Source organism: Leucoraja erinacea, chromosome 23, assembly GCF_028641065.1.
Source record: "Leucoraja erinacea ecotype New England chromosome 23, Leri_hhj_1, whole genome shotgun sequence".
In the NCBI taxonomy this organism is placed as follows: Eukaryota; Metazoa; Chordata; class Chondrichthyes; order Rajiformes; family Rajidae; genus Leucoraja; species Leucoraja erinaceus.
Window position 1 is genome coordinate 31,735,802 of NC_073399.1, and position 25,031 is coordinate 31,760,832.

General features: G+C 41.2%; 1 protein-coding gene across 9 annotated transcripts in view; it reads right to left on the bottom strand.

Moving 5' to 3' along the window:
• The window catches only part of LOC129708452 (trinucleotide repeat-containing gene 6C protein-like), a 440,994-nt gene that overhangs the window by 65,092 nt on the left and 350,871 nt on the right, over positions 1-25,031 (bottom strand). For all 9 annotated transcript variants that reach the window (XM_055654237.1, XM_055654239.1, XM_055654231.1 and 6 more), the window contains 3 exons: positions 21,207-21,306; positions 21,080-21,101; positions 2,262-2,612 (listed from right to left, as the gene is read on the bottom strand). In XM_055654237.1, the coding sequence (XP_055510212.1) occupies positions 2,262-2,612; positions 21,080-21,101; positions 21,207-21,306 (473 nt within the window). The remainder of the gene's footprint in view (positions 1-2,261; positions 2,613-21,079; positions 21,102-21,206; positions 21,307-25,031) is intronic.

Here is a 25,031-nt window from a genome sequence, read left to right on the forward strand (position 1 = left end):
CTGCATCTAATGATACTGCATATTGGACTATGATAATTACACAACCAGTTTGTGTACTGTTTATAATCATCAATTGCAGCACCATGCACCAAATTAGGATACATAAACTGGAAAATCTACCCTCACTCCAAAGTTTAAATTATGATTTACTAAAGGTGAAAACTTTCAAATCAAAACCTTTTTTGGGGTGACTCCAACCTCAATTATGTTCTGGGAGACCTTTGCTGCCAGGGTGTCCAACTTATTTCCAGATGGTACCAGAGAGAGCAGACCATGATAACGTAGTAGATGTAATTAAACCTGAATTTCTGAAGGCATTAAATAAAAAAGGTATCTTGTGTAATATTTGATACACAAGATCAAATATTACAGGTACACAAAATAAAAAAAACTGGAAGAATTGTGTTAGCACGGATGGAAGATTGATTATTCCATAAAAAAAGTCAGTAAAAATGGCTTCTTCTGGTTGAAAATAGGTAATTAGTGGAATGCCACAAGGATATTGGCCCTCAATTATTTATGATTTATATTATTGACCTTGAGGAGAGGGCAGAGAGCAAGCTATCCAAGATTGCAGATGACACAAACATAGATGGAGGACATGTTCTTATGAGAATATTTGGATACTGCATGAGGATATTGATAGGTTGAGAGAGAGTTGAAAGCATGGCAAATGAAGTTTAACGTGAAAGAAAGTGAAACTCATACTTCATCAAAAGGAATCTAAGACAGGGTATTATTACTTGAATAGAGAAAGATTTCAGATGAGCAAATCTAGGTGCTCCTGTGCATTTATTGCAAAAGGTTAGCAAGGAGATACAGCCAGTAGCTAGGAAGGCAAATGGCACAATGGCCATTGCTGCAAGTTTAGAAATAGGGAACCATTGGTACAATTTTGCAGGGTTCGGGTGAGACTACAACTGGAGTACTTTAGTTTAGTTTAGAGAGACAGTGCGGAAACAAGCCCTTCGGCCCACTGGGTCCACGCCGACCAGCGATCCCTGCACATTAACACTATCCTATACCCACTTTTACATTTACCAAGCCAATTAACCTATATACCTGTACTGTCTAGTTTTGGTCCCCTTAAGGATAGAACTACATGGGAGAAGGTCCAAGAGAATCACAAGCTTATTTCTTGGGGAAAAAAAGTTATCCTATCACAAGCTAAATAAATTGGATCTACATTCTTTGGAGTATAGAAGAATGAAGGGTGATCTTATGAAAAGAAAAATCCTGAGGGAGGATGATATAGTATATGTTTTCAGGAGAGGATCTCAAAGAAGGGAGCAGAGTCACGAGATTGGGAGGGTGTCAATTAAAATGGAGGTGCATAGGAACAATTTCTCACAGAGGGAGGTGAATCTTTGGAATAATCCATTCCAATGAAAAGGGATGCAAGATCATTGTGGGAATTTGGAAAATAGATAAGCTTTTATGAGAAACTGGCTGTCTAGAGATTTGGCCTAAAGAAGATCAGCCATGATCATGCTAAATGGTAAAGTAGGCTTGAGGGACTGCAGCGCTTGCTCCTTTTATTTTCTTAGACTCAGAAGAATGAGAAGACAAGTAGCAGAATGGATTATTTGATGGCTAGCGATTTGCAGTGGAAGCTGAATGATGTTCCACGTGGATCAGTGATGGGAAATTTGGGGTTTATAGATGCAGGCAAGGCCATTGAGTTCCCTCAGCCTGCACTGCCTCGGAGCTATCACCTCAGTTCCATTTTCTCCATATTAACATTATAGTCCTTGGATTTTCTTAAAATACAAAATTCTATTGATCTATCATGAATCAGGCAGTATCTGATGAGAGAAATAAAGTTGGTGTTTTGGAATTCTTTAACCTTCTGAATATTCCTTGCATTTTGTTTCTTATTTCAGACTTCCAGCTGGAAGGAGTCAGGAGGAGGAGTGGGTGCTGGTGCAGGTGTTCTCGTCCTTGCAAGTCTCCCAAGTAATGCCTCCACAGTGGTTTTAATCATCTACCAACTGTTTTGCACCCAAGTTCCATTTATGTGAATGGAATCACTTTACAGTGGACACATTTCCCACTGTTAGTGCTGGGAGACTGCCACATGTTTGTGCTCTATCACTGCACTCCTCGAGTTCAATATTGGATTACAGTTCTGTGCATAATTCCTTGTTTTTCAGTGTACGATTTGGCACATTGTTGTCCTTCAAAAGCTTAGAATCTAAAGTAAAGTCAATCGCTATTTTATACAGCTGCTTATTCACTTGAAGATTCAAGAGTACTCTTACCAGTCTGTCCTTTACCAAGATGCTGGAGTTGCTGTGGTCCACCAGACGTTTGTTGAGTGCTGTGCTGTGAAGAGTTTGCGGCCACTTGCCCTGTACCTTGTGCTAAACTATTGCTGATGGCAGTTCCAGGTGGCAGTGGCTGCCCTCTTTTCAATAGCTGCTTCTGTTCTTGATGCCGGAAGCGAGGTGGCACTTCACGGGGTGGGTAACGAGACAAGGCCTGTTGCTGACAACTGGTAGAAGCTCGCTTTCCATTGCTTCCACTGCTGTTAGTGACAGTGGTAGTGGAAGTGCTGTTGGAGGAGTTGGCAGGCTGTGGCTGGCTTTGACTGGTCTTGGTAGTTTCTGGCACTGTCAGAAATACAAAACATTAGTTGACAATTTAAAAAGTTTTTAAAAAAAAAAGTTTTATTTTGTGATCTGCACTTTCAAGTTAATGTTTTAACATTAAAATTGTAATTTATACGTGGAAGATTAAAGCAGATTACCGTATTTGAATCTGGTACAATTAAGTGTCAATGGAAATCCATCCAATTTTAAAAGAACAGGTGAAACATTGAAATAGTTTTGCAGTAAAGGCAATTACAAGACAACTTTGACTGTACATTGTTGGATATGGAGTAATAACACTCCACATTTAAATTATATATTTGTTTAATACTGTGAATGAGTAGACATAACATGACCGCTTGTGTTCTGGAAGTTTCCCCAAAGGCAAAAAGGGCTAGGGCGCATAGTAAGACCCACGACTGTACTTCCTAGGTGATCTTCTGCCAACTCATTCCATCAGAAGGTATTTTTACCATTTTCAAATATCTCCAATCATGACATTTAGAAACAGCTGGAAAACTGCTAATTAATTTTAACTGGCATAAAACTAAAAATATTAACTGTTCAAACCACATATTTACAGCGAAAGTAAAACAATTGTTTTAATTTATTATCTGCATTTAAGTTAATGTTTTAGCATTAAAATTGTAACCTATGAACAGCAGAAGATTGTTAAGGGCCTGTCCCACTGTACGAGGTAATTCGAGAGTTCTCCCGAGTTTACCCTGATTCAAACTCGGAGAATTACGGTAATAGCCGCTCGTAGGTGCTTGTAGCTTACCACGTTTCCCGAGTACCTGCCGTTAGCGTTACGAGCCGCTAAGAGACTTCCCGAGCTCCACACATACATTCGCTACGTACATTCTACGTACTTACCACAGGTTTGATTTTTTTTAAACTCGGGAGAGCTCTTGAATTACCTCGTACAGTCGGACAGGCCCTTTGGATTGCCATATTTAAATCTAATACAATTAAGTGCCATTGGAAATCAATGGACTTTTAATTATTAAAAGAACAAGTGAAACATTGAAATAGTTTTGCAGTAAAGCCAACCCATTCAAATTAAATGCCATGTTAGATGAGCCAGCTGTAACCAACGTAAGGAAAGCGGGCCAGATAAAAGGGGAACAATTATAATACAGGAAATCTGGACAAGGGGAGATGTTGTAAAACAGGGTGTTGGGTGATCTCCTGCGATGGTGGTAAATGGGAAGGTGCTGGCTAAAAAACCTCCAATAATGAGTGGAAGCATGTTATTTTCCTTGCAAGTCTCCCAAGTGAGACCAGATGAATGGCATTACCCTGTATGCCCATACATGGAATCCACATCGGGAATACAAAAATGACTTAAGAAAGACTGTCTGGCTGAATTTTCCAAACATGTTCATGCTTCATTCACAGAAAAATACTTTCAACAGCATTATGCAGAAAAAAACATGACAAAGTACTAGGTAGACAAAAGTGCTGGAGCAGGTGCGGCAGCATCTATGGAGCGAAGGAAATAGGCAACATTTCGGGCTGAAACCCTTCTTCAGACAAAGCACTACATAACTGAAATTCTGCTTGTATATAGAGTAGATATTTATTTGGAACATCGATATAGTAGCTTTGAAACAACTATGCTTTAATGTATTGATATTTTGATATCAAATTACAAAGGGCAGCTACTTAAAGATCATGCACTATTCAAATGGCACTGCAATGCTAAGCCGCAAGGGGCCACTTGATAGAAGTAGTCTTGAAAATGATCACCGTTTTTATACAGACAATGACTGGTCTCCCAACATTTAAATTATAAGTATATATTTGTTTAATACTGTGAATGAGTAGACATAACATGACCGCTTGTGTTCTGGAAGTTTCCCCAAAGGCATTTGGGAAACTAATGGCTACATGGAAATGACAAGAAAAAAGCCATGTTAAATTGGATTCTAAAGAAATTTTGAGATGCGTATCAAAACTCAACCCGAGACAGATGAGAGCAGGATAAGAACAATACATACTACAGAAAAGTGCAAAAGTGAATAGTGGAAAAAGTGACACGAGAAATTGTAAAGGGAACCAAATTTATGTCAAACTATAGTCACAATTAAGAAAACAGTACTTCAGTAAAACTAAATTTGAATAATTTTGTGCTGCAAAAATTCATACCGACATTAGTTAAATACATGGAAAAAAAAAGACGTCAAATTTTTTTTACTGGCAATTGCAGTGTCAGGAAATGGAAACCCAAGTAAGGAAAGTAAGTTATCTGTCTTTTCACCGTTTTATTTTTAGTTAGTTAAAGTGTTTTGTTTGGCGGTCTAGACTTTTTTGTGTGGGGGGGGGGGGAAAAGAAGGGGGAAACTGCCTTTCAGGGTCCCTACCTGGTTGGAGAGGCAGCTTTTCACCGGGCTGCAGCTTCGACCTGTCCTCGCGGCCTACCAGCGGGCCTGGAGCGGCATTTCCTGTCGCGGACCGCCCAGAACCTCGGCTTCGGCACGGCGCTGGAGCGCTATCGTGGAGCGGGCGATGCCTTGCATGGGTCACCGCACTGGAGCTCCAGTGAGCTGAGACCGCCGGGAACAACATCGCGGAGCTGCGGGACTGTGGAGCGGCCAGCGGCGCCGAACTTTACACCGGGATCCTGGGATCTCGCGACGAGATCGCCAGTTGTGGAGCTCCATCCGGCGCGGCCTTGTCGGCTTCGGAAGCCGCGGCCTCCAGTACGGAGGCGGCCGTTCCAGGGTTCCCATGCCGCTGTCAGGACTCTCCCGACGCCGGAGCAACACCACCCAGCGAGAACGGCCAGGAACATCGGGCCTCCATAGAGGCAACTACGGAGGCCTCAATAGGCCCGACTATGGGTGAACTGGGGTTGGGGACTGGACTTTGTGCCTTCCCTCATGGGGGGAGCCATTGTGGTGGGGATGTTCTTTGTGTTTAAGACTCTCATTGGTGTTATGTCTGTATTCTTTTTTTTGTGTGCTGCAAAATGGCAAAAAGCATTTCACTTCATTACACCTCGGTGTATGTGAATGTGACTAATAAAAACCTTTGAATACTTTTGAAAGATGGGCAAGAAAATGAAACTAAATGTCACAATAACCAGGAATTTGCAACTTCCAGGCTCAAGGGTCTTCTCATGTGCCATAAAAAATCCACAGAACCCTTGCCAAGAGTCTCATTGCAGAGAAAGAATGAGTCATTATTACATATGCTTGCTACATAGGGACACACATACACTTATGAACATATTCACATTGACCTAGAGTAGCCAGGGAGCGGATTGTTCCCGAATCAAATCAGAGGCCAAATCAAAGCAAATACTCTGAGAATTAATAGATATTTCAACACCAAGGAAGAAAGTAACTTAAATGCAAGCTTGGACAGTCTAAGCAATTCCTTTGGAGATTCAGCCATGTGGATGCAAGCTCAACACAATAAGATATCACAGGGATAGAACAAGGACAGAGGTCTGGACCAGAATCAAATAATGGACCATGACCTCCATATTATTAAAGAGAGATGGTTTGGGCAGACCCGAGGTCGATATCAACTATGCTGTTTTCAAGCCCCTGTGCATAAGCTGTATTCAGTGCAATTTTAGTTTTAGTTCATCTTAACTGAAGACACTTATTACAACATAAGGATAACCCTCCACTACATGATTATCAAAGTGCAAGTTTGGAGGGAAAACCAAGCCAAGATCAACTAAAAATTAATTGGCGTCTCTGATACAATTCTCATGACACAGGAAATGTTTTTAGCCCTTGGATCCATGCCGACTACAGGGGTGCAATCCCATTAGAACCACTCTTGCTCCCCTTACCTCGCTGTAACTCTACAAATTATTCTCCCGCACATATTCCTATCAATTCCCTATTTCACTCTACTTTAACACTACTTTACACTAGAAGCCATTAACTGTAACTTAGTAATCTTCTGGGCATGTGGAAGGACCTGAAGGAAACTCATGCTCAAAGTATGTATAAATTCTATGCATGACACTGGAGGTCAGGATCAAACCTTAACACATAACATGAGATATAGAACAGCACAGGAACAGTCTCTTTAGCTCACTATATCTGCGCTAAATGATGTCAAACTATTCACTTCTGCCTGCATATTATACACATTCCTCCATTCCTTGCACATCCACATGCCTGTCCACATGCCCCCCCCCCCCCCCCCCCCCCCCCCCCCCCCACTCCAGCAGCACGTTCCAGGCATCGACCATAGTGTAAAATAGTTGCCCTGCACAACTCCTTTAAAATTTACCCCTCATTTGAAAGCTATGCCCTTTGGCCTTTGACATCACCCATGAGGAAGAATGATTTTGACTTTCTAACATATCTATTTTCCCCCATCATTTTGTAAATTATAAACTTCTATCAGGTCTCTCTCTCTGGCTCCAATGCCCCCTTCATAAATTTACAAGATTTCTAATAAGAGTCAATATCAGTGTCAATGCGAAACAAAACTTCAAGTGTCTTAAAAATTGAGTTAGTGTCATACAATACAGAAAGAAGCCTTCTGACCCAACTGTCCTACTATTGTACTTACAGTATCTATATTAGTCCCAATTACCACATTTGGGCCATAGTCTTTTATGCCTTGGTACAACTATAAACTCTAGATTATTGAAAATTCTCACATCGCCATTGTTTTTGGTCCATTGTTTTTGCAACTGTGCCTTAAAGGCATGCCCCACTTTCACAACCTAATTCACGACCTTTTTTTACCCGTGGACATTTTCCATCAGGCTAGAAAAAACGCCGCAACCTACTTGATGCCGCGAGTACTTACGACTAGCATCACGACCTACCTACGACCTCGTGACGACCATGCTGCGAGTGTGAGTCAAGGGCAAACGCGGCAGAGGTCGTGAATTAGGTCATAAAAGTGGGACAGGCCTTCTAGAGTATCAAAAATAAAACACCACATTCTAACTGTGCCTAACATTACAACTACAATTTTATTATCAGCAAATTTTTTATCCTCTTTATGCTACTTAAGAGATACAATCCAGAGAAACAGAAATATAAATTGGCAAAAAGTCGAATCCTTTTTGTGAAGACATCAATAACTTTCATAGGAAGACAAAAGTGCTGGAGAAACCCAGCGGGTGCAGCAGCATCTATGGAGCGAAGGAAATAGGCAACGTTTCGGGCTGAAACTCTTCTTCAGACTGAATAACTTTCATAACTACCCTTCAGCTAGAAGACTTAACCAAATATTAACGTAATAACAAAACTGAGTCGGAATTGGTTCATGGAAATCACTTCCATTTTATGACTCAACATGTCAACCACAACTGGGTCATCATGAGCTGATAGTAGTTTGCTGTATATCATCTGAGCCTATACAAATGATATACACCCAAAAGTAAAACATGAACTGGATTCACAACGTTGTGCGAGCAATCTTGGATCCATCTCCTAGGTATGTTACAATACTTACCTTCAGCAGCGCTGCAATTCTGCCACTGGCCGTGTACGCGATTTTGGCGCGTTTGGGGAGGGGGGGGGGGGGCGTGGTTAAAACGCGTTTTTTTCCCTGACCTGGTCCTGGATTATATTTGTTGGAGTGCAAGATGTTGCTAAAGAATCTTTCCGACCACCGTTCTGTGTGGTTTTTTTTTTAATTCGCCCGACAAGTTAATCGCTGACTCATTTTAAAATCAGCTTCTGAAGCAGTCAATGCCGACAACGGGGCCGGATTTTATGTAGGGGACAGGTAAAAGAAAGTAGTTAATTTTTATGTATAAAAGTGTTTCTTAAGATGCATTTAATTCACATTTTAAGCTGCGAAACGGTGATTTTCTTCCCCGAACGATTTGCTGCCGATATGGGGACTAAAATCACCGCAACCTCAGCGTTCCAAATGGTCCCATTCCAGAAAATCCCACAGGTAAGTTGATTTAAATGGCCATTAATTTACAGGTATTACACATTAAATTTCTTCCATTTGGCCTATAAACTCATGACAATGAGATTTAAAAATTATGTTATATTCTGAATTCTTGTGTGAATGTTATTTGGACACTTAGGCTATTTAAAAATGTTAATCTATTCTTAAGAAAAGGATAGATGTTTGGATCTAGTAATTGAATTTTGTAATTAGCTACAATTAAGTAACTAACTAATTATATGCTTTAATTTCAAGTAATCCAAGTAAGATTGTTTCATATTTGTTTCAGAATGCTTCAATCTATAATAACTGAAAATTTATTTCAGTTCTCTTAAATTTTAAGAACGTTATGGGCTTTTAAATGTCCTCGATCACAGCTTTTGTGTTAAGTCAATGAAAAAGCAATAGGGAACAAGATGTCAATTTCCGAGTATGAAAATGGCCATAACTTTTTTAATACTGAAGATATGAAACTGAATTAGGTGTGAAATTAAACTTATTTTTATGCTTATCTGATGGGATAAATTAAAGACTTGATTTTTTAAATCTCAAAATGTTGTAACATTGCTACATCCCCTTTGTCCTTAATATTTGTTTGTGTTGGCTGTATATTAAAAAAAAATCAGAACATAATCCTCGACAATGAATTCATGTGGTCCCATCTTCCAGAGAGAGTCTGTGGCATTCATCTACCACCCTATAACTGTTTACTGCTATTATTTACTTGTTCCTTATATCTGGTTTCTGCCTCCTAAATTAATGGAAAGGATACTTAGAGATAATATATATAAGCATCTGGATAAACAGGGTCTGATTAGGAACAGTCAACATGGATTTGTGCCCTGGAAGGTTATGTTTGACTAATCTTCTTGAATTTTTTGAAGAGGTTACTCGGGAAATTGATGAGAGTAAAGCAGTGGATGTTGTCTATATGGACTTCAGTAAGGCCTTTGACAAGGTTCCTCATGGAAGGTTGGTTAAGAAGGTTCAATTGTTGGGTATTAATGGTGGAGTAGCAATATGGATTCAACAGTGGCTGAATGGGAGATGCCAGAGAGTAATGGTGGATGGCTGTTTGTCAGGTTGGAGGCGGTGACTAGTGGGGTGCCACAGGGATCTGTGTTGGGTCCACTGTTGTTTGTCATGTACATCAATGATCTGGATGATGGTGTGGTAAATTGGATTAGTAAGTATGCAGATGATACTAAGATAGGTGGTGTTGTGGATAACAAAGTAGATTTTCAAAGTCTACAGAGAGATTTAGGCCATTTGGAAGAGTGGGCTGAAAGACGGCAGATGGAGTTTAATGCTGATAAGTGTGACGTGCTACATCTTGGCAGGACAAATCAAAATAGGACGTACATGGTAAATGGTAGTGAGTGAGGAATGCAGTTGAACAGAGGGATCTAGGAATAATTGTGCACAGTTCCCTGAAGATGGAATCTCATGTGGATAGGGTGGTAAAGAAAGCTTTTGGTGTGCTGGCCTTTATAAATCAGAGCATTGAGTATAAAAGTTGGGATGTAATGTTAAAATTGTACAAGGCATTGGTGAGGCCAATTCTGGAGTATGGTGTACAATTTTGGTCGCCTAATTATAGGAAGGATGTCAACAAAATAGAGAGAGTACAGAGGAGATTTACTAGAATGTTGCCTGGGTTTCAGCAACTAAGTTATAGAGAAAGGTTGAACAAGTTAGGTCTTTATTCTTTGGAGCACAGAAGGTTAAGGGGGGACTTGATAGAGGTGTTTAAAATGATGAGAGGGATAGACAGAGTTGACGTGGATAAGTTTTTCCCATTGAGAGTAGGGAAGATTCAAACAAGAGGACACGACTTGAGAATTAAGGGACAGACGTTTAGGGGTAACATGAGGGGGAACTTCTTTACTCAGAGAGTGGTAGCTGTGTGGAATGAGCTTCCAGTGGAAGTGGTGGAGGCAGGTTCGATTTTATCATTTAAAAATAAATTGGATAGGTATATGGACGGGAAAGGAATGGAGGGTTATGGTCTGAGTGCAGGTAGATGGGACTAGGGGAAAATAAGTGTTCGGCACGGACTAGAAGGGCCGAGTTGGCCTGTTTCCGTGCTGTAATTGTTATATGGTTATATGGTTATTAGTGATCATTTTTCAAAACTCTTTAGATTCTGGAGTAGTTCCTGAGGATTGGAGGGTAGCTAATGTAACCCCACTTTTTAAAAAGAGAGGGAGAGAGAAAACGGGAATTACAGACCAGTTAGTCTAACATCGGTAGTGGGGAAACTGCTAGAGTCAGTTATTAAAGATGGGATAGCAGCACATTTGGAAAGAGGTGAAATCATTGGACAAAGTCAGCATGGATTTATGAAAGGTAAATCATGTCTGACGAATCTTATAGAATTTTTCGAGGATGCAACTAGTGGAGTGGATAAGGGAGAACCAGTGGATGTGTTATATCTGGACTTTCAGAAGGCTTTCGACAAGGTCCCACATATGCAAACTTAAAGCACACTTAAAGCAAACTTAAAGCACACGGTATTGGGGGTTCAGTATTGATGTGGATAGAGAACTAGCTGGCAGACAGGAAGCAAAGAGTAGGAGTAAACACGTCCTTTTCAGAATGGCAGGCAGTGATTGGTGGGGTACCGCAAGGCTCAGTGCTGGGACCCCAGCCATTTACAATATATATTAATGATTTGGACGAGGGAATTGAATGCAACATCTCCAAGTTTGCGGATGATACGAAGCTGGGGGGCAGTGTTAGCTGTGAGGAGGATGCTAGGAGGCTGCAAGGTGACTTAGATAGGTTGGGTGAGTGGGCAAATGCATGGCAGATGCAGTATAATGTGGATAAATGTGAGGTTATCCACTTTGGTGGCAAGAACAGGAAAGTAGACTATTATCTGAATGGTGGCCGAAAGGTTTCGCAAATGTCTCTAACAGTTTTATTCTTGTTTCTCAGTCTCATAATGGCTTCTTTGACTTTCATTGGCACAACCTTTATCTCATGTTGATAAACAGCAATAAAAGTTTCCAAAGGTGATGGAAAGACTAGGTGCTGAGAGCTCTCTTATACCTGCATTAAGGAGCCATTTAAACACACCTGAGCATTTATAAATACCTGTGAAGCCATGTGTCCCAAACATTATGGAGCCATGAAATGGAGGGACTATGCATAAACACAGCTGTAATTTCTACATGGTAAGTTTTATTTATATAGCACGTTTTAAGTCAACTCGCATTGACACCAAAGTGCTTTACATAAAATAGATAATAAGTTTCCATACAAACCATAGAAAAAGGTTAATAAAATAAAGAAAATGGACACAACACATTATAGAGTTCAACACAAACATCCCCCCCACAGCAGAATCAAACATTTCCACTGTGGGGAAAGGCACCAGAAAGTTAAATCCTCTTCCTCTGTGAAACACCCGAGGTCGGGGCCCATTTGTGGCCGTGCAGCTAGTCCGATAATTTTCAGGGCCCTCTTGCCGTGAAGATGGAACTCCGGCGTTGGGTGAAACATTCCTCAGCGGCTTGGATAGTCTGGAGCGGCTGCCTCTTCCCCGGAGACCGGGGCACTCGTAGCCCTCAGGCCGCGCCGGTTGGAGCTCCGACCCCGGCGAACTCGATCCCAGGCTCCGTGGCGCTCCAAATCCAGCGCGCGCGCCCGCAGCCACAGCTCTGCGAATTTGGGAGTCGGCAGCCACAGCGCTCCAGAGCTTACCGCACGGCGACCCGGTAAGGCATCAGCCGCTCCATGATGGTGTCCCAACTCTGCGCCGGCGCCGAAGCTGTAGTCCTGGCCGGCCCCGACAGGAAACGCCACTCCATTATCGATGGTAGGCCGCGAGGACGGGGCGAAAAAGCAGCTCGGAGGGATGCTGCCTCTCCGACCAGGTAGAGGATTAAGAAATAAAGTTTCCCCCTTCCCCCCCCCCACCCACCACATAAAATACTTCCAACTAACATTATATGACATTTTATGACAGGAATTAGAATTTAAAAAAGGTGAAGAGACGGACTGCGGGCAGGCTGCTATACACAGACGGCACCCACTCCTGCACATCCACCATCTTGAAGAGTGAATGATGACACCAAAATGTATAAAAATACCCTTTAATAAAATCTGACAATGTGCACTTTAACCACACGTGATTTTTTCTATTACAAATATCAAAGTGTGAAGTACAGAGGCAAATAAATAAATGATGGGTCCTTGTCCCGAACATTATGGAGGGCACTGAATATAATAGCCAATTTGTCAACTACGGTGACAAAGCATAGCAGACTAGTATGCAGATGCCTGGATTAATGATCCAGAGACAAAGTTTGAATTCGGTGTATGACTGATTGCGGCCATGAAACTACCAGATTGCCATGAAATGTACAACACGGGGGGAAATCTGCCACTTTTGGTCAACCTGAGCTATGTGGGATTCCAGACCCACAAACTATTCTCTGAAATGGGTCAGCTACTTGGATAAATAATGTAGAACAGGTATTGAAGGCTGACCTAGCTAGCAATGCCAAATTCAATAAATAAATAATAGATTTAAACTGCTTGCTTAAAATTATGTTAATTGGGGAGTAGCTGATAAGATGTACAATCGTCAAAAGTTATTTTATAAAAGTCAAGCTGAAGGCATAAGTAAAATGTTATGTGATTCTTTACTTGCTGCTCTGGCAGCTTGCTAGAGGATAGCTGTTCAGCACAATACAACATCAAAAAGGAAGCCAAAATACTCAGCGGAAACTACATTCCCATTTTCTCTTTCAGGCCTCATTAGAAATGGCGAATAGGAAAATGCAAACTGGTGCCGGTTTACATTCCATCTTCAAGCATTGCAGATCTCGACTAGTTGACTTACTCAATTCTCAAGGTCGAAACAATTGTTTTCTAATTGGAGAATGACCTTGGAAGACACTATACCCACACCACTTCTCAAAGTGTACCAGAAAAGTTTAACTTAAGGCTATTGAGTTTGACTTTCAGCCAAGCCTGGAATGTTTCTAGGCACAGTTACTTCAATTACACATCCAACTGGCAGCCAAGTTCACAGTAAAAGAATGCAAACCATTTGGTACCCATTTCCTTGCAAAGTAATTTATTACACCCAAGTTCTGCACTGCAAACCTCTATAAAAGCAAACAATTTTAACACCAATATGCATGCATAACAATCCTAGCATTTACTTCTGCATAAGAAATCCAAACAATCACCTCTCATTACCACAATGTGGCAGAGTCTAAGTTGTTCCAAATGCTGTTTAGAGAGTTAAATTAACTTAGGAATTTAATAATTTGTGCTATATCGGCCAATGCACTGAGGGAATTGCAAATCATAACAAAGGAGACGTAGAGGTAACTTAGTCAAAAATCATGACATTTCAACGTAAAACTGAATTTCCACCAATTCAACATACAAGCATGTAAAAATATCGATTTTTAACCTAAATTATTTCCACCGCCCCACATGCACTTTTTCTGTTAAGAATCACTTACATTAAGACATTTACTATCAACACATATGATAACAAGTTAATTTCAAGATAGCCTGACGAAAAGATGGGACTGGTCCTCAAGTTAAAGTCCTAAACTGAGGTAAGACTAATTGCCAAGGCAACAGACAAGAAGTCTGGCATTTTGGGAGTTAAGAAGCTGTCTGTGGACAAAGAATTAAGAAGTGTACATGGCCAGCATTTGACTGTTAGAGTGAAGGACAAGGTTAGGGAACTATGGTTGATGATGGATAAAGGGTCTGGTCAGGGATAGGGAAGTATCTCCAGATATATAAGCAGCTGGGATAAACCAAGGTCTTAGCAGCTCTCAGAAGAGTGGATAGGGAGGGGGGTTGTGGGGGGATGGAGTGGGTGTATGTGCGGGAGGGGTGTGGTCGGAGAAAAGACAGGGGTTGTGGGGCAGGAGCCAGCAAGGGGGACCAGAGGGGAAGGGCTGGAGCGGACCTACAGGAGTCGCTGACCGCTGGTCGTTCTCCTCGACTGGGATCAGATACTCCGTTTTCCGTTTGGCGACATTTCCCGCGCCGGGCTTCCGGTCCCTCCGAAAATTGTGTCCGGTTGGAAACCTCCGCCGACCATCCACAGCTCCAGTAAAGACGCGATGGCGCAGGAAGGGGCGGACCGGAATGACAGGAGAAAAGACCAATCAGTGCAGCGCTGAACGGCAGGAGAGGAGTGTGGTTTTTAAGATTTTTAAACCTCCTTAATGTTTACATTGGATCCCGATCGGAACGAAACTTGGTGCAATTGCAGCGCAGGAGAATGGTGAGTAAGCTGGCGAAAAATCGTAGCGCTATCGCATAACGTCTTTTGCGCAAATAGAATGACCACGCAACTGGAAGATAACGAGATCGGAGCTTTAGTTATGTATAGATAAAAAGATGATTTTAACTTCCCCAGTATTGACTGGGACTACCATGTAGCCAAGGGTTTAGATGGTACAGAATTTCTTGGGTGGGTCCAGAAAGATTTTCACAAGCAATATATAGATGGCCCAACACCGGACATCCAATTAGAAAATGGGACAAAGCAAGTGACTTAAGTGTCGGTGGAGGAGCACTTTATGACTAATGGCCATTATTCTGTTACTTTTAAAATAGTTCTGGAATAAACCAACTTGTGGACATATTCCAAATTGGAGCAAAGCTAATTTTGACAGCATCAGGCAGAATCTTGTAATGGTTGATTGGGAAAGGCTGCTTGCTAGAAAAGAGACATCTGGCAAGTGGAGTTTTTTTTTAAAGTGAGAGGAAGAATTCAGAGCTCGCAAGTTATTGTTAGAATGAAGGATAAGGCGGACAGGATTAGGAAACCCTGGTTGACGATGGATATGGAGGCTCTGCTCGTGGTTAAGGCGACAGCATGTGTCTGGTATAGGCAAATGGGATTAAGCAAATCCCATGAGGAATACTTAGGATGTAGAAGCACACTTAAGATTGAAATCAGAAGGACAAAAAGAGGACATGAGACAGGTTTGACATAAAGGAGAATCCCCAGAGGTCTCATAAGAATTTTAAGGGCAAAAAGGTAACCAGAGAGTAAATAGAACCCCTTAGTCAATGTCAGACTGTGTGTGAAGCCACCGAAGGTACGAGGTCATAAATTAATATTTCTTGTCTGTATTTACTGTAGAGGTGGTCATGGAAGCTCGGAAATTCAGGGAAGAGAGTAGTGATATGGTGAAACTTATTCACATTACAAAAGGTGGTGCTGCTGGCACGTCTATGTACAAAATTGGATAAATCACCAGGGCCTAACCAAGCATATATTAGGACATCGAGGGAAGCTCGGTCTGGAGGGCCTGTATTCATGGGGATGGGCAATAATTGCCTGCTAACATCCCATGAATGAATTTGAAAAATATCAGATAACTTCTCATTAGTATATTATGAAACTCCTGAGATTAATATAATTGTACATTGTTGAAATTAATGCAATTATTAAAGTCATGAAATATCAGGTGGCCTTCAACTTCCAAGTCTTTTCAAAAGTACAACTAAGTTAAAAAATTGGAGGAAGTTATAAAACACATTCGAAGCTGTACTACAACCTACTGACAAGCACAGCTAATAGAATGATTAATAGTTTACATGCACTTTAACAAAAAAAGACATTTGCTGGATTCTTAAACCACAAATTAAAGAGTAGATTCCACATAGTTGACCTTTATTGCCAACATTAAATTTAATTAGTGCAATGTATTTCCAACCCCCAAACCCCCACTTAGAGAGATTTAAAAAAAATCTGAATAACAAAAATAGTTGAAACCCTTAATTATAAAGGATACTTGGCTCCAGAGGTTTTGTTTAAACTGCTTTAAAAGAAAATTCACCCTCGGCACAAAAACTAACCAAAGGATTTTGCTCCGATCCTGCTGGTGGGTGCCTAGAACTACAATTTTATTTTTAGAACCATGATTTTACTGTTCACTGCCTATTGCATTAATACAAATTACCCATTGTAAGCATTAACAACCATACGGAAATATAAATGAAATTACAACTGCTGCCTGACTGAGGGGTTAAACTACTTAACCTAAACATAGAAACAAAGAAAACAGGTGCAGCAGGAGGTCATTCGGCCCTTCGATATGATCATGGCTGATCATCCAACTCACTATCCTGTACCCGCCTTCTCTCCATACCCCCTAATCCCATTAGCCACAAGGGCCACATCTAACTCCCTCTTAGATATAGCCAATGAACTGGCCTCAACTACTTTCTGTGGCAGAGAATTCCACAGATTCACCACACTGTGTGAAACAAAAATTTCTCATCTCGGTCCTAAAAGACTTGCCCCTTATCCTTAAACTGTGACCCCTTGTTCTGGACTTCCCCAACATCGGGAACAATTTTCTTGCATCTAGCCTGTCCCACCCCTTAAGAATTTTGTAAGTTTCTATAAGATCCCCCCTCAATCTTCAAAATTCCAGCTAGTACAAGCCGAGTCTATCCAGTCTTTCTTCATATGAAAGTCCTGCCATCCCAGGAATCGGTCTGGTGAACCTTCTCTGTACCCCCTCTATGGCAAGTATGTCTTTCCTCACATTAGGAGACCAAAACTGTACGCAATACTCCAGGTGTGGTCTCACCAATGCCCTGTACAACTGCAGTAGAACCTCCCTGCTACCTATACTCAAATCCCTTTGCTACGAATGCTAACATACCATTAGCTTTCTTCACTGCCTGCTGCACCTGCATGCCTACTTTCAATGACTGGTGTACCATGACACCCAGGTCTCGTTGCATCTCCCATTTTCCTAATCGGCCACCATTCAGATAATAGTCTACTTTCCTGTTCTTGCCACCAAAGTGGATAAACTCACATTTATCCACATTATACTGCATCTGCCATGCATTTGCCCACTCACCCAACCTATCCAAGTCACCTTGCAGCCTCCTAGCATCCTCCTCACAGCTAACACTGCCTCCCAGCTTCGTGTCATCCGCAAACTTGGAGATGTTGCATTCAATTCCCTCGTCCAAATCATTAATATATATATATTATAAATAGCTGGGGTCCCAGCACTGAGCCTTGCGGTACCCCACTAGTCACTGCCTGCCATTCTGAAAAGGACCCGTTTACTCCTACTCTTTGCTTCCTGTCTGCCAGCCAGTTCTCTATCCACATCAATACTGAACCCCCAATACCGTGTGCTTTAAGTTTGCATACTAATCTCTTATGTGGGACCTTGTCGAAAGCCTTCTGAAAGTCCAGATATAACACATCCACTGGTTCTCTCTTATCCACTCTACTAGTTACATCCTCAAAATATTCTATAAGATTGGTCAGACATGATTTACCTTTCATAAATCCATGCTGGCTTTGTCCAATGATTTCACCACTTTCCAAACGTGCTGCTTTCCCATCTTTAATAACTGACTCTCGCATTTTTCCCCACCACCGATGTTAGACTAACTGGTCTGTAATTCCCTGTTTTCTCTCTCCCTCCCTTTTTAAAAAGTGGGGTTACATTAGCTACCCTCCAATCCTCAGGAACTACTGCAGAATCTAAAGAGTTTTGAAAAATTATCACTAATGCATCCACTATTTCTGGGGCTATTTCCTTAAGCACTCTGGGATGCAGCCTATCTGGCCCTGGGGATTTATCGGCCTTTAATCCATTCAATTTACCCAACACCACTTCCCGACTAACCTTGATTTCACTCAGTTCCTCCATCTCAATTGACCCCCAGTCCCCTGCTATTTCCGGCAGATTATTTATGTCTTCCTTAGTGAAGACAGAACCAAACTAGTTATTCAATTTGTCTGCCGTGTCCTTGTTCTCCATGAACAATTGACCTGTTTCTGACTGCAAGGGACCTACATTTGTTTTAACTCATCTTTTTCTCTTCACATATCTATAAAAGCTTTTGCAGTCAGTTTATGTTCCCTGCCCGTTTTCTTTCATAATCTGTTTTCCCTTTATTAATTTAGCCCTTTGTCCTCCTCTGCTGGACTCTGAATTTCTCCCAGTCCTCTGGTAGGCTGCATTTTCTGGCTAATTTGTATGCTTCATCTTTTGTTTTGATACTACCCCTGATTTCCCCTGTTATCTACGGATGCACTACCTTCCCTGATTTATTATTTTGCCAAACTGGGATGAACAATTGTTGTAGTTCATCGATGCTGTCTTTAAATGCCTTCCATTGCATATCCACCGTCAACCCTTTAAGAATCAATTGCCAGTCTATCTTGGCCAATTCACGTTTCATACCCTCAAAGTTACCTTTCTTTAAGTTCAGAACCATTGTTTCTGAATTAACAATGTCACTCTCCATCCTAATGAAGAACTCAACCATATTATGGTCACTCTTGCCCAAGGGGCCACGCACAACAAGACTGCTAGCTAACTCTTCCTCATTACCATTACCCAGTCTAGAATAGCCTGCTCTCTCGTTGGTTTTTCTACATGTTGGTTTAGAAAACTATCCCGTATACATTCCAAGAAATCCTCTTCCTCAGCACCTCTGCCAATTTAATTCACCCAATCTATATGTAGAGTGAAGTCACCCATTATAACTGTTTTACCTTTGTTGCACACATTTCTAATTTGCTGTTTGATGCCATCCCCAACTCCACTACTACTGTTAGGTGGCCTGTACACAACTCCCACTAGCGTTTTCTGCCCCTGGAATATCCCTGGATGTTCAGCTCCCAGCCTTGGTCACCCTGGAGCCATGTCTACGTGATCCCAACTATATCATATTCAATAATAACGATCTGCACATTCAACTCATCCAACTTATTACGAATGCTCCTTGCATTGAGACAAAGTCTTCAGGCTTGTTTTTACAACACTCTTACCCCTTATACAATTATGTTGAAAAGTGGCCCTTTTTGAATGTTGCCCTGGATTTGTCTGCCTACCACTTTTACTTTTCACCTTGCTACCAATTGCTTCTACCCTCATTTTACACCCCTCTGTCTCTGCTCATGCTCCCATCCCCTGCCACATTAGTTTAAATACTCCCCGACAGCACTAGCAAACACTCCCCCATTGGTTCCATTCCAGCCCAGGTGCAGACCGCCCTGTTTGTACTGGTCCCACCTCCCCCACAACTGGTTCCAATGCCCTGGAAATTTGAATCCCTTCCCCTTGCACCATTTTACAAGCCACGTATTCATCTGAAATATCTTCCTATATCTACTCTGACTAGCATGTAAATAAATTGTGGAATTTGTTCAGCTATTTGATTTGTGGTTCATTTTGAACACCACTATTAAAAGAAAATAACAAGTATCTTACCAATTTAGGATACTTAGAATAATTTTTTTTTAATTTATGAATCTACTATCTGGAGCCTTCAAAGGAAAAATAAATCATGAATATCTCCAACCGTTAAGGAATTTGTTGAAACATTTAAAAATGTTTTACTTTTTGTCTACCTTGTGCATTTAGATGCACATAATCTCTTGCCCAGAGTGGGGGGAATCGAGGACTAAAGGACATAGGTTCAAGATGAAGGGAAAAAGATTTAATAGGAATCTGTGGGGTGACTATTTCATACAAAGGGTGTTGTTTTGGAACAAGCTGCCAGAGGAGGTAGTTGAGACTGAGACTATCCCAACGTTTAAGAAACAGTTAACATGGATAGGACGGGTTTGGAGGGATATGGATTAAGCGCAGGCAGGTGAGACTAGGGTAGCTGGGACATGTTGGCTAATGTGGGCAAGTTGGGTCAAAGGGCCTGTTTCCACACTGTATCGCTCTATGACTATTCTCTATGATCAAATTTGCTCTGATAACTATTTCTTTGACATCATCTTTCCTCAAAACATTGAAAATGCCTTCTAATGATAGCAAGTAACCCAATTCCCATAATTTTATCAGCCAATTCAAAAATTTGTACTAATATAGTAATAACTGTTTCTATGTTTCTAACTGAGCAATTATTATTAAAAAAGTTGTGCCCAAATTGTTTGAAGCCTCAAACTTCCCCAAAAAGGTGTGGGAACTTTGGGAGAAGACGGCTTCATACAAGTAGTTTAACAACATTTTGGTTTGTACAGTGTAGTTACAATTTACTTCCAGAAAAACAAGAGCTGTTGAATGAAACCCCAGTAAATATGGTGTTGCCATTGCTGTGGATTCAAAACTGCCCATTGAAAGCAAATCTAATCATCAGTTAACACAAATATAAATAATTGGTATTTCAGCACTTGAGGGTAGGATATGTATTTTGGGTTGTAGGGGGATTGGTGGAGGGTTGGGGGTGGGTGGAAGAAATATCAAGGACAGTGTTTTGAATTAATTCACGCAAATAAATTATCGGAACAGTAAAAGGTCCAGTTCAAATGGGAAGTTTTATAAAAACTAAATAATCGGAACAAATAATTAAGGTACACTATTCCATAAAATAGGCAAGATGGGAAACTAACCGTGACAAAATCATACAAACGGTTATATTATCCTTCATTAAAATAACTAAATGTATTCCACTTTAATTGAAGTATCGACATTAATTAAACAACAGTTATATAATTTTCAAAACATCAAATGCTTATTCGATGATTAATCATTGAATGGAAAGGACTGTGCAGGGCCAATTTACTTCAATAATGCGAATAGTTTAGAGAGCAAATAACTAACCTTTGGTTTTATGTTCAGCAGCCTGAAAGAAAAACAAAAAGGCTTACATAAAACTTGATTCAATTTATCTACATAACATCACCAAAAATTAAGTATAAGCAGATATTGCAAATATCAAATAAAATACCTTTTTCTGCGCAGCTTCCTTCTTCTTCTTCTCTTCTTGTTTTTTCTTTTTCTTTTCTTCCATCAAACGGTCCTCTTCTTTAGTTTCTTGTTCTTTCTCACTATTTTATTGAACAAACAATATTTGAAAAATTATTGCTCTAGCCCCCATACCATTTCACCAATTGATGCACCAATGGTTTTTCAAAGATTCATTGCTCTCCAACAAGTCTTAACCACCACATAACTAACTTAGTAGGTTTTAATTATGTGATTTTTAATTACAATACATTTAGCAATTTCAAAGCTACAAAAGGCGATCAATGTTCCAGCAACTAGAATTCTCCTTCCTGATTGGTTTGACATTTCAAATACTAAGGTTTATTAATCATTTAGATCAAGATCTGGTGTGACAATGCATTCATCCCAGAGTCAGTTTCTGCAGTAATTTCATGTACAACAAGATAGATTTTAATTAATGTATTTTTGTTGACTTTAATTCAAATGTGTACAGGTAATAACACTTCTGTAAACATTTGCATGAATTTATTAAACACTTGGCAAATATGTGACAGAATCAATAAACTCCAAATCCATATACCATGCAGTGTTATTTTTGCCCATAAATGCTAGTCGCCACATCAAAACATGGCCCTTATATTCGTAAATAGGCAACAAATTATGGGCAATAAAAGTAATAAGATTCAGACGTAATTTTTTCGGCCCGTTTTCTCAATATAATAAATACCTGCACAGGCTTACTTTCCCACCGCTACTAAGAGGTGCTCATTATTAAAATATTGTAACTAAGTACCCTTCCCATTTGAGATTTTTTGGAAAACCCAGAGGCTGTATCATAGTGATGTCTGAAATTCACGTAGTCCTCAAGATAATTACTTTTCTGTAGTTTCTACATTTGTTAACATGAGACTAAATAGCAAGGAACAGACCATCTGCTCCCCAAGATTGCTTGACACAATGAGACCACAGCTCAGACACTGGTTTCAGTTTGCCCTTTCTGCTTATTTCCCGTGACCCTGGACACCTCTATAGATAGCAAATCTATTCTCACTGTGTATATTTAATGTGCAGCCTCAATAAGTCTCTGGGGAAGAGAATTGCAAAGATTCACAGAAGAAAATTCCTTCTCACCCATCTTCAAAGTATATGCCCCTGCCCCCAATCCTCACCACAGGTCAACTTCTAGGTTTAGGTTTATTGTCTTAGTACAGTGAAAAGCTTTGTTTTGCATGCTATCCAAACAAACAAAATATGCCATACAATACATCAAGCCCACCTCAAATACAACAGATAGAGCAAAGGAGAAAATACAAAGTACAGAATAGAGTTCTCAGCATTGTAGCTTATCAGCTCCACAGACAAGTCCAATGCCCACAATGGGGTAGAGGTGAATTGGACAGTACCCTAGATTATGGAAGGACAGTTCAAAAGCCTGATAAGAGAGAAAAAAGCTGTCCCCCAGCCCGATGGTGCACTTTCAAGCTTTTGTACCTTCTGCTGGACGGGAGCAGGGAGAAGCAATGACTAGGGTGGGACAAGTCTTTGATTATATTGGGAAAGGGGGAGATGCAGTGAGACCTGGGTGTCATGGTACACCAGTCATTGAAGGTAGGCATGCAGGTGCAGCAGGCAGTAAAGAAAGCGAATGGTATGTTGGCTTTCATAGCAAGAGGATTTGAGTATAGGAGCAGGGAGGTTCTACTGCAGTTGTACAGGGTCTTGGTGAGACCACACCTAGAGTATTGCGTGCAGTTTTGGTCTCCTAATCTGAGGAAGGACATTATTGCCATAGAGGGAGTGCAGATAAGGTTCACCAGACTGATTCCTGGGATGTCAGGACTGTCTTATGAAGAAAGACTGGATAGACTTGGTTTATACTCTCTAGAATTTAGGAGATTGAGAGGGGATCTTATAGAAACTTACAAAATTCTTAAGGGGTTGGACAGGCTAGATGCAGGAAGATTGTTCCCGATGTTGGGGAAGTCCAGGACAAGGGGTCACAGCTTAAGGATAAGGGGGAAATCCTTTAAAACCGAGATGAGTCTTTTTTCACACAGAGAGTGGTGAATCTCTGGAACTCTCTGCCACAGAGTAGTTGAGGCCAGTTCATTGGCTATATTTAAGAGGGAGTTAGATGTGGCCCTTGTGGCCAAGGGGATCATGGGGTATGGAGAGAAGGCAGGTACGGGATACTGAGTTGGATGATCAGCCATGATCATATTGAATGGTGGTGCAGGCTCGAAGGGCCGAATGGCCTACTCCTGCACCTAATTTCTATGTTTCTATGTTTCTATGTATATGTTGGAAGGATTATGTAAGCGTCTCAACCCAAAATGTCACCTGTTCTTTTTCTCCAGAGATGCTGTCTGACCCGCTGAGTTACTCCAGCTTTGTCTATCTTAAGTCTTTGATTATGTGGGCTGCTTTTCTGTTTTCAGAGGCAGTGTGAAGTGGAAATGGAGTCAATAATGGAAAGTCTGATCTGTGTGTGGACTGGTGTACATCTATAACTAACTCTGCAATTTCTTAGTCTTGGGCAAAGTTGTTCCCAAACCAAGCTGTTATGCACTCCAACAGCATGCTTTCTATAGTGCTATTGTATACATATTCTGTCAAAATCATATTTTCAATTAGATCACTGTAATTCCTCTAAACCCTAATGAACAATACCCAACCTGCTCAACTTTCCAACCCCACCCCCACACCCTAAGATAAACTTTTCACTCCAAGAAACAACCCAGGGTGCTTTCAAATAAACTATATACTTTCTTAAATGTGGCCATAACTGAATGCAGCGCTCAATAAATTATCCATGGCCATTATCTTTGTGGCAAGGATCATGCAAGGCCTTTCCCATAATAATAATAATAATAATAATACATTTTATTTATGGGTGCCTTTCAAGAGTCTCAAGGGCACCTTACAAAAATTTAGCAGGTAGAGGAAAAACATGTAAGGGGAATTAAATAAATAGTAGAGGCATGACTAGTACACAAAGTAAAGACAGAATTCAATTCAAAACACAATATGAGGCAATTAATGCACAGATGAAAAGGGAGGGGGACGTGGGGCTAAGGATAGGCAGAGGTGAAGAGATGGGTCTTGAGGCGGGACTGGAAGATGGTGAGGGACACGGAATTGCGGATCAGTTGGGGGAGGGAGTCCCAGAGCCTGGGAGCTGCCCTGGAGAAGGCTCTGTCCCCAAAACTGCGGAGGTTGGACTTGTGGATGGAGAGGAGACCGGCTGATGTGGATCTGAGGGACCGTGAGGGCTGGTAGGGGGAGAGGAGGTCAGTGAGATATGGGGGGGGGCAGATGGTGGAGGGCTTTGTAGGTGAGGATCAGGTTTTGTAGTTGATCCGGTGGGAGATGGGAAGCCAGTGAAGTTGTTTGAGGACTGGAGTGATGTGATGCCAGGATTTGGTGTGGGTGATGAGTCGGGCGGCTGCGTTCTGGACCAGTTGAGTCGGTTGATGTAGGTGGAGCTGATGCCAAGGAGAAGTGAGTTGCAGTAGTCCAGTCGGGAGGAGATGAAGGTGTGGATGAGTCTTTCAGCAGCGGGAGGTGTGAGAGAGGGTCTGAGTTTGGCGATGTTGCGGAGATGAAAGAAGGAGGTTTTAATGACATGGCGGATGTGAGGCTCAAGGGAGAGGGTGGAATCATAGATCACGCCAAGGTTGCGGGCCTGGGGAGATGGGGTGACAGTGGTGCCGTCGATGGTGAGAGTGGGGTTATTGATTTTGCTGAGTGTGGCTTTGGAGCCTATGAGGAGGAATTCTGTCATATCGCTGTTGAGTTTGAGGATGTTGCATCCAGGTTTTTATAG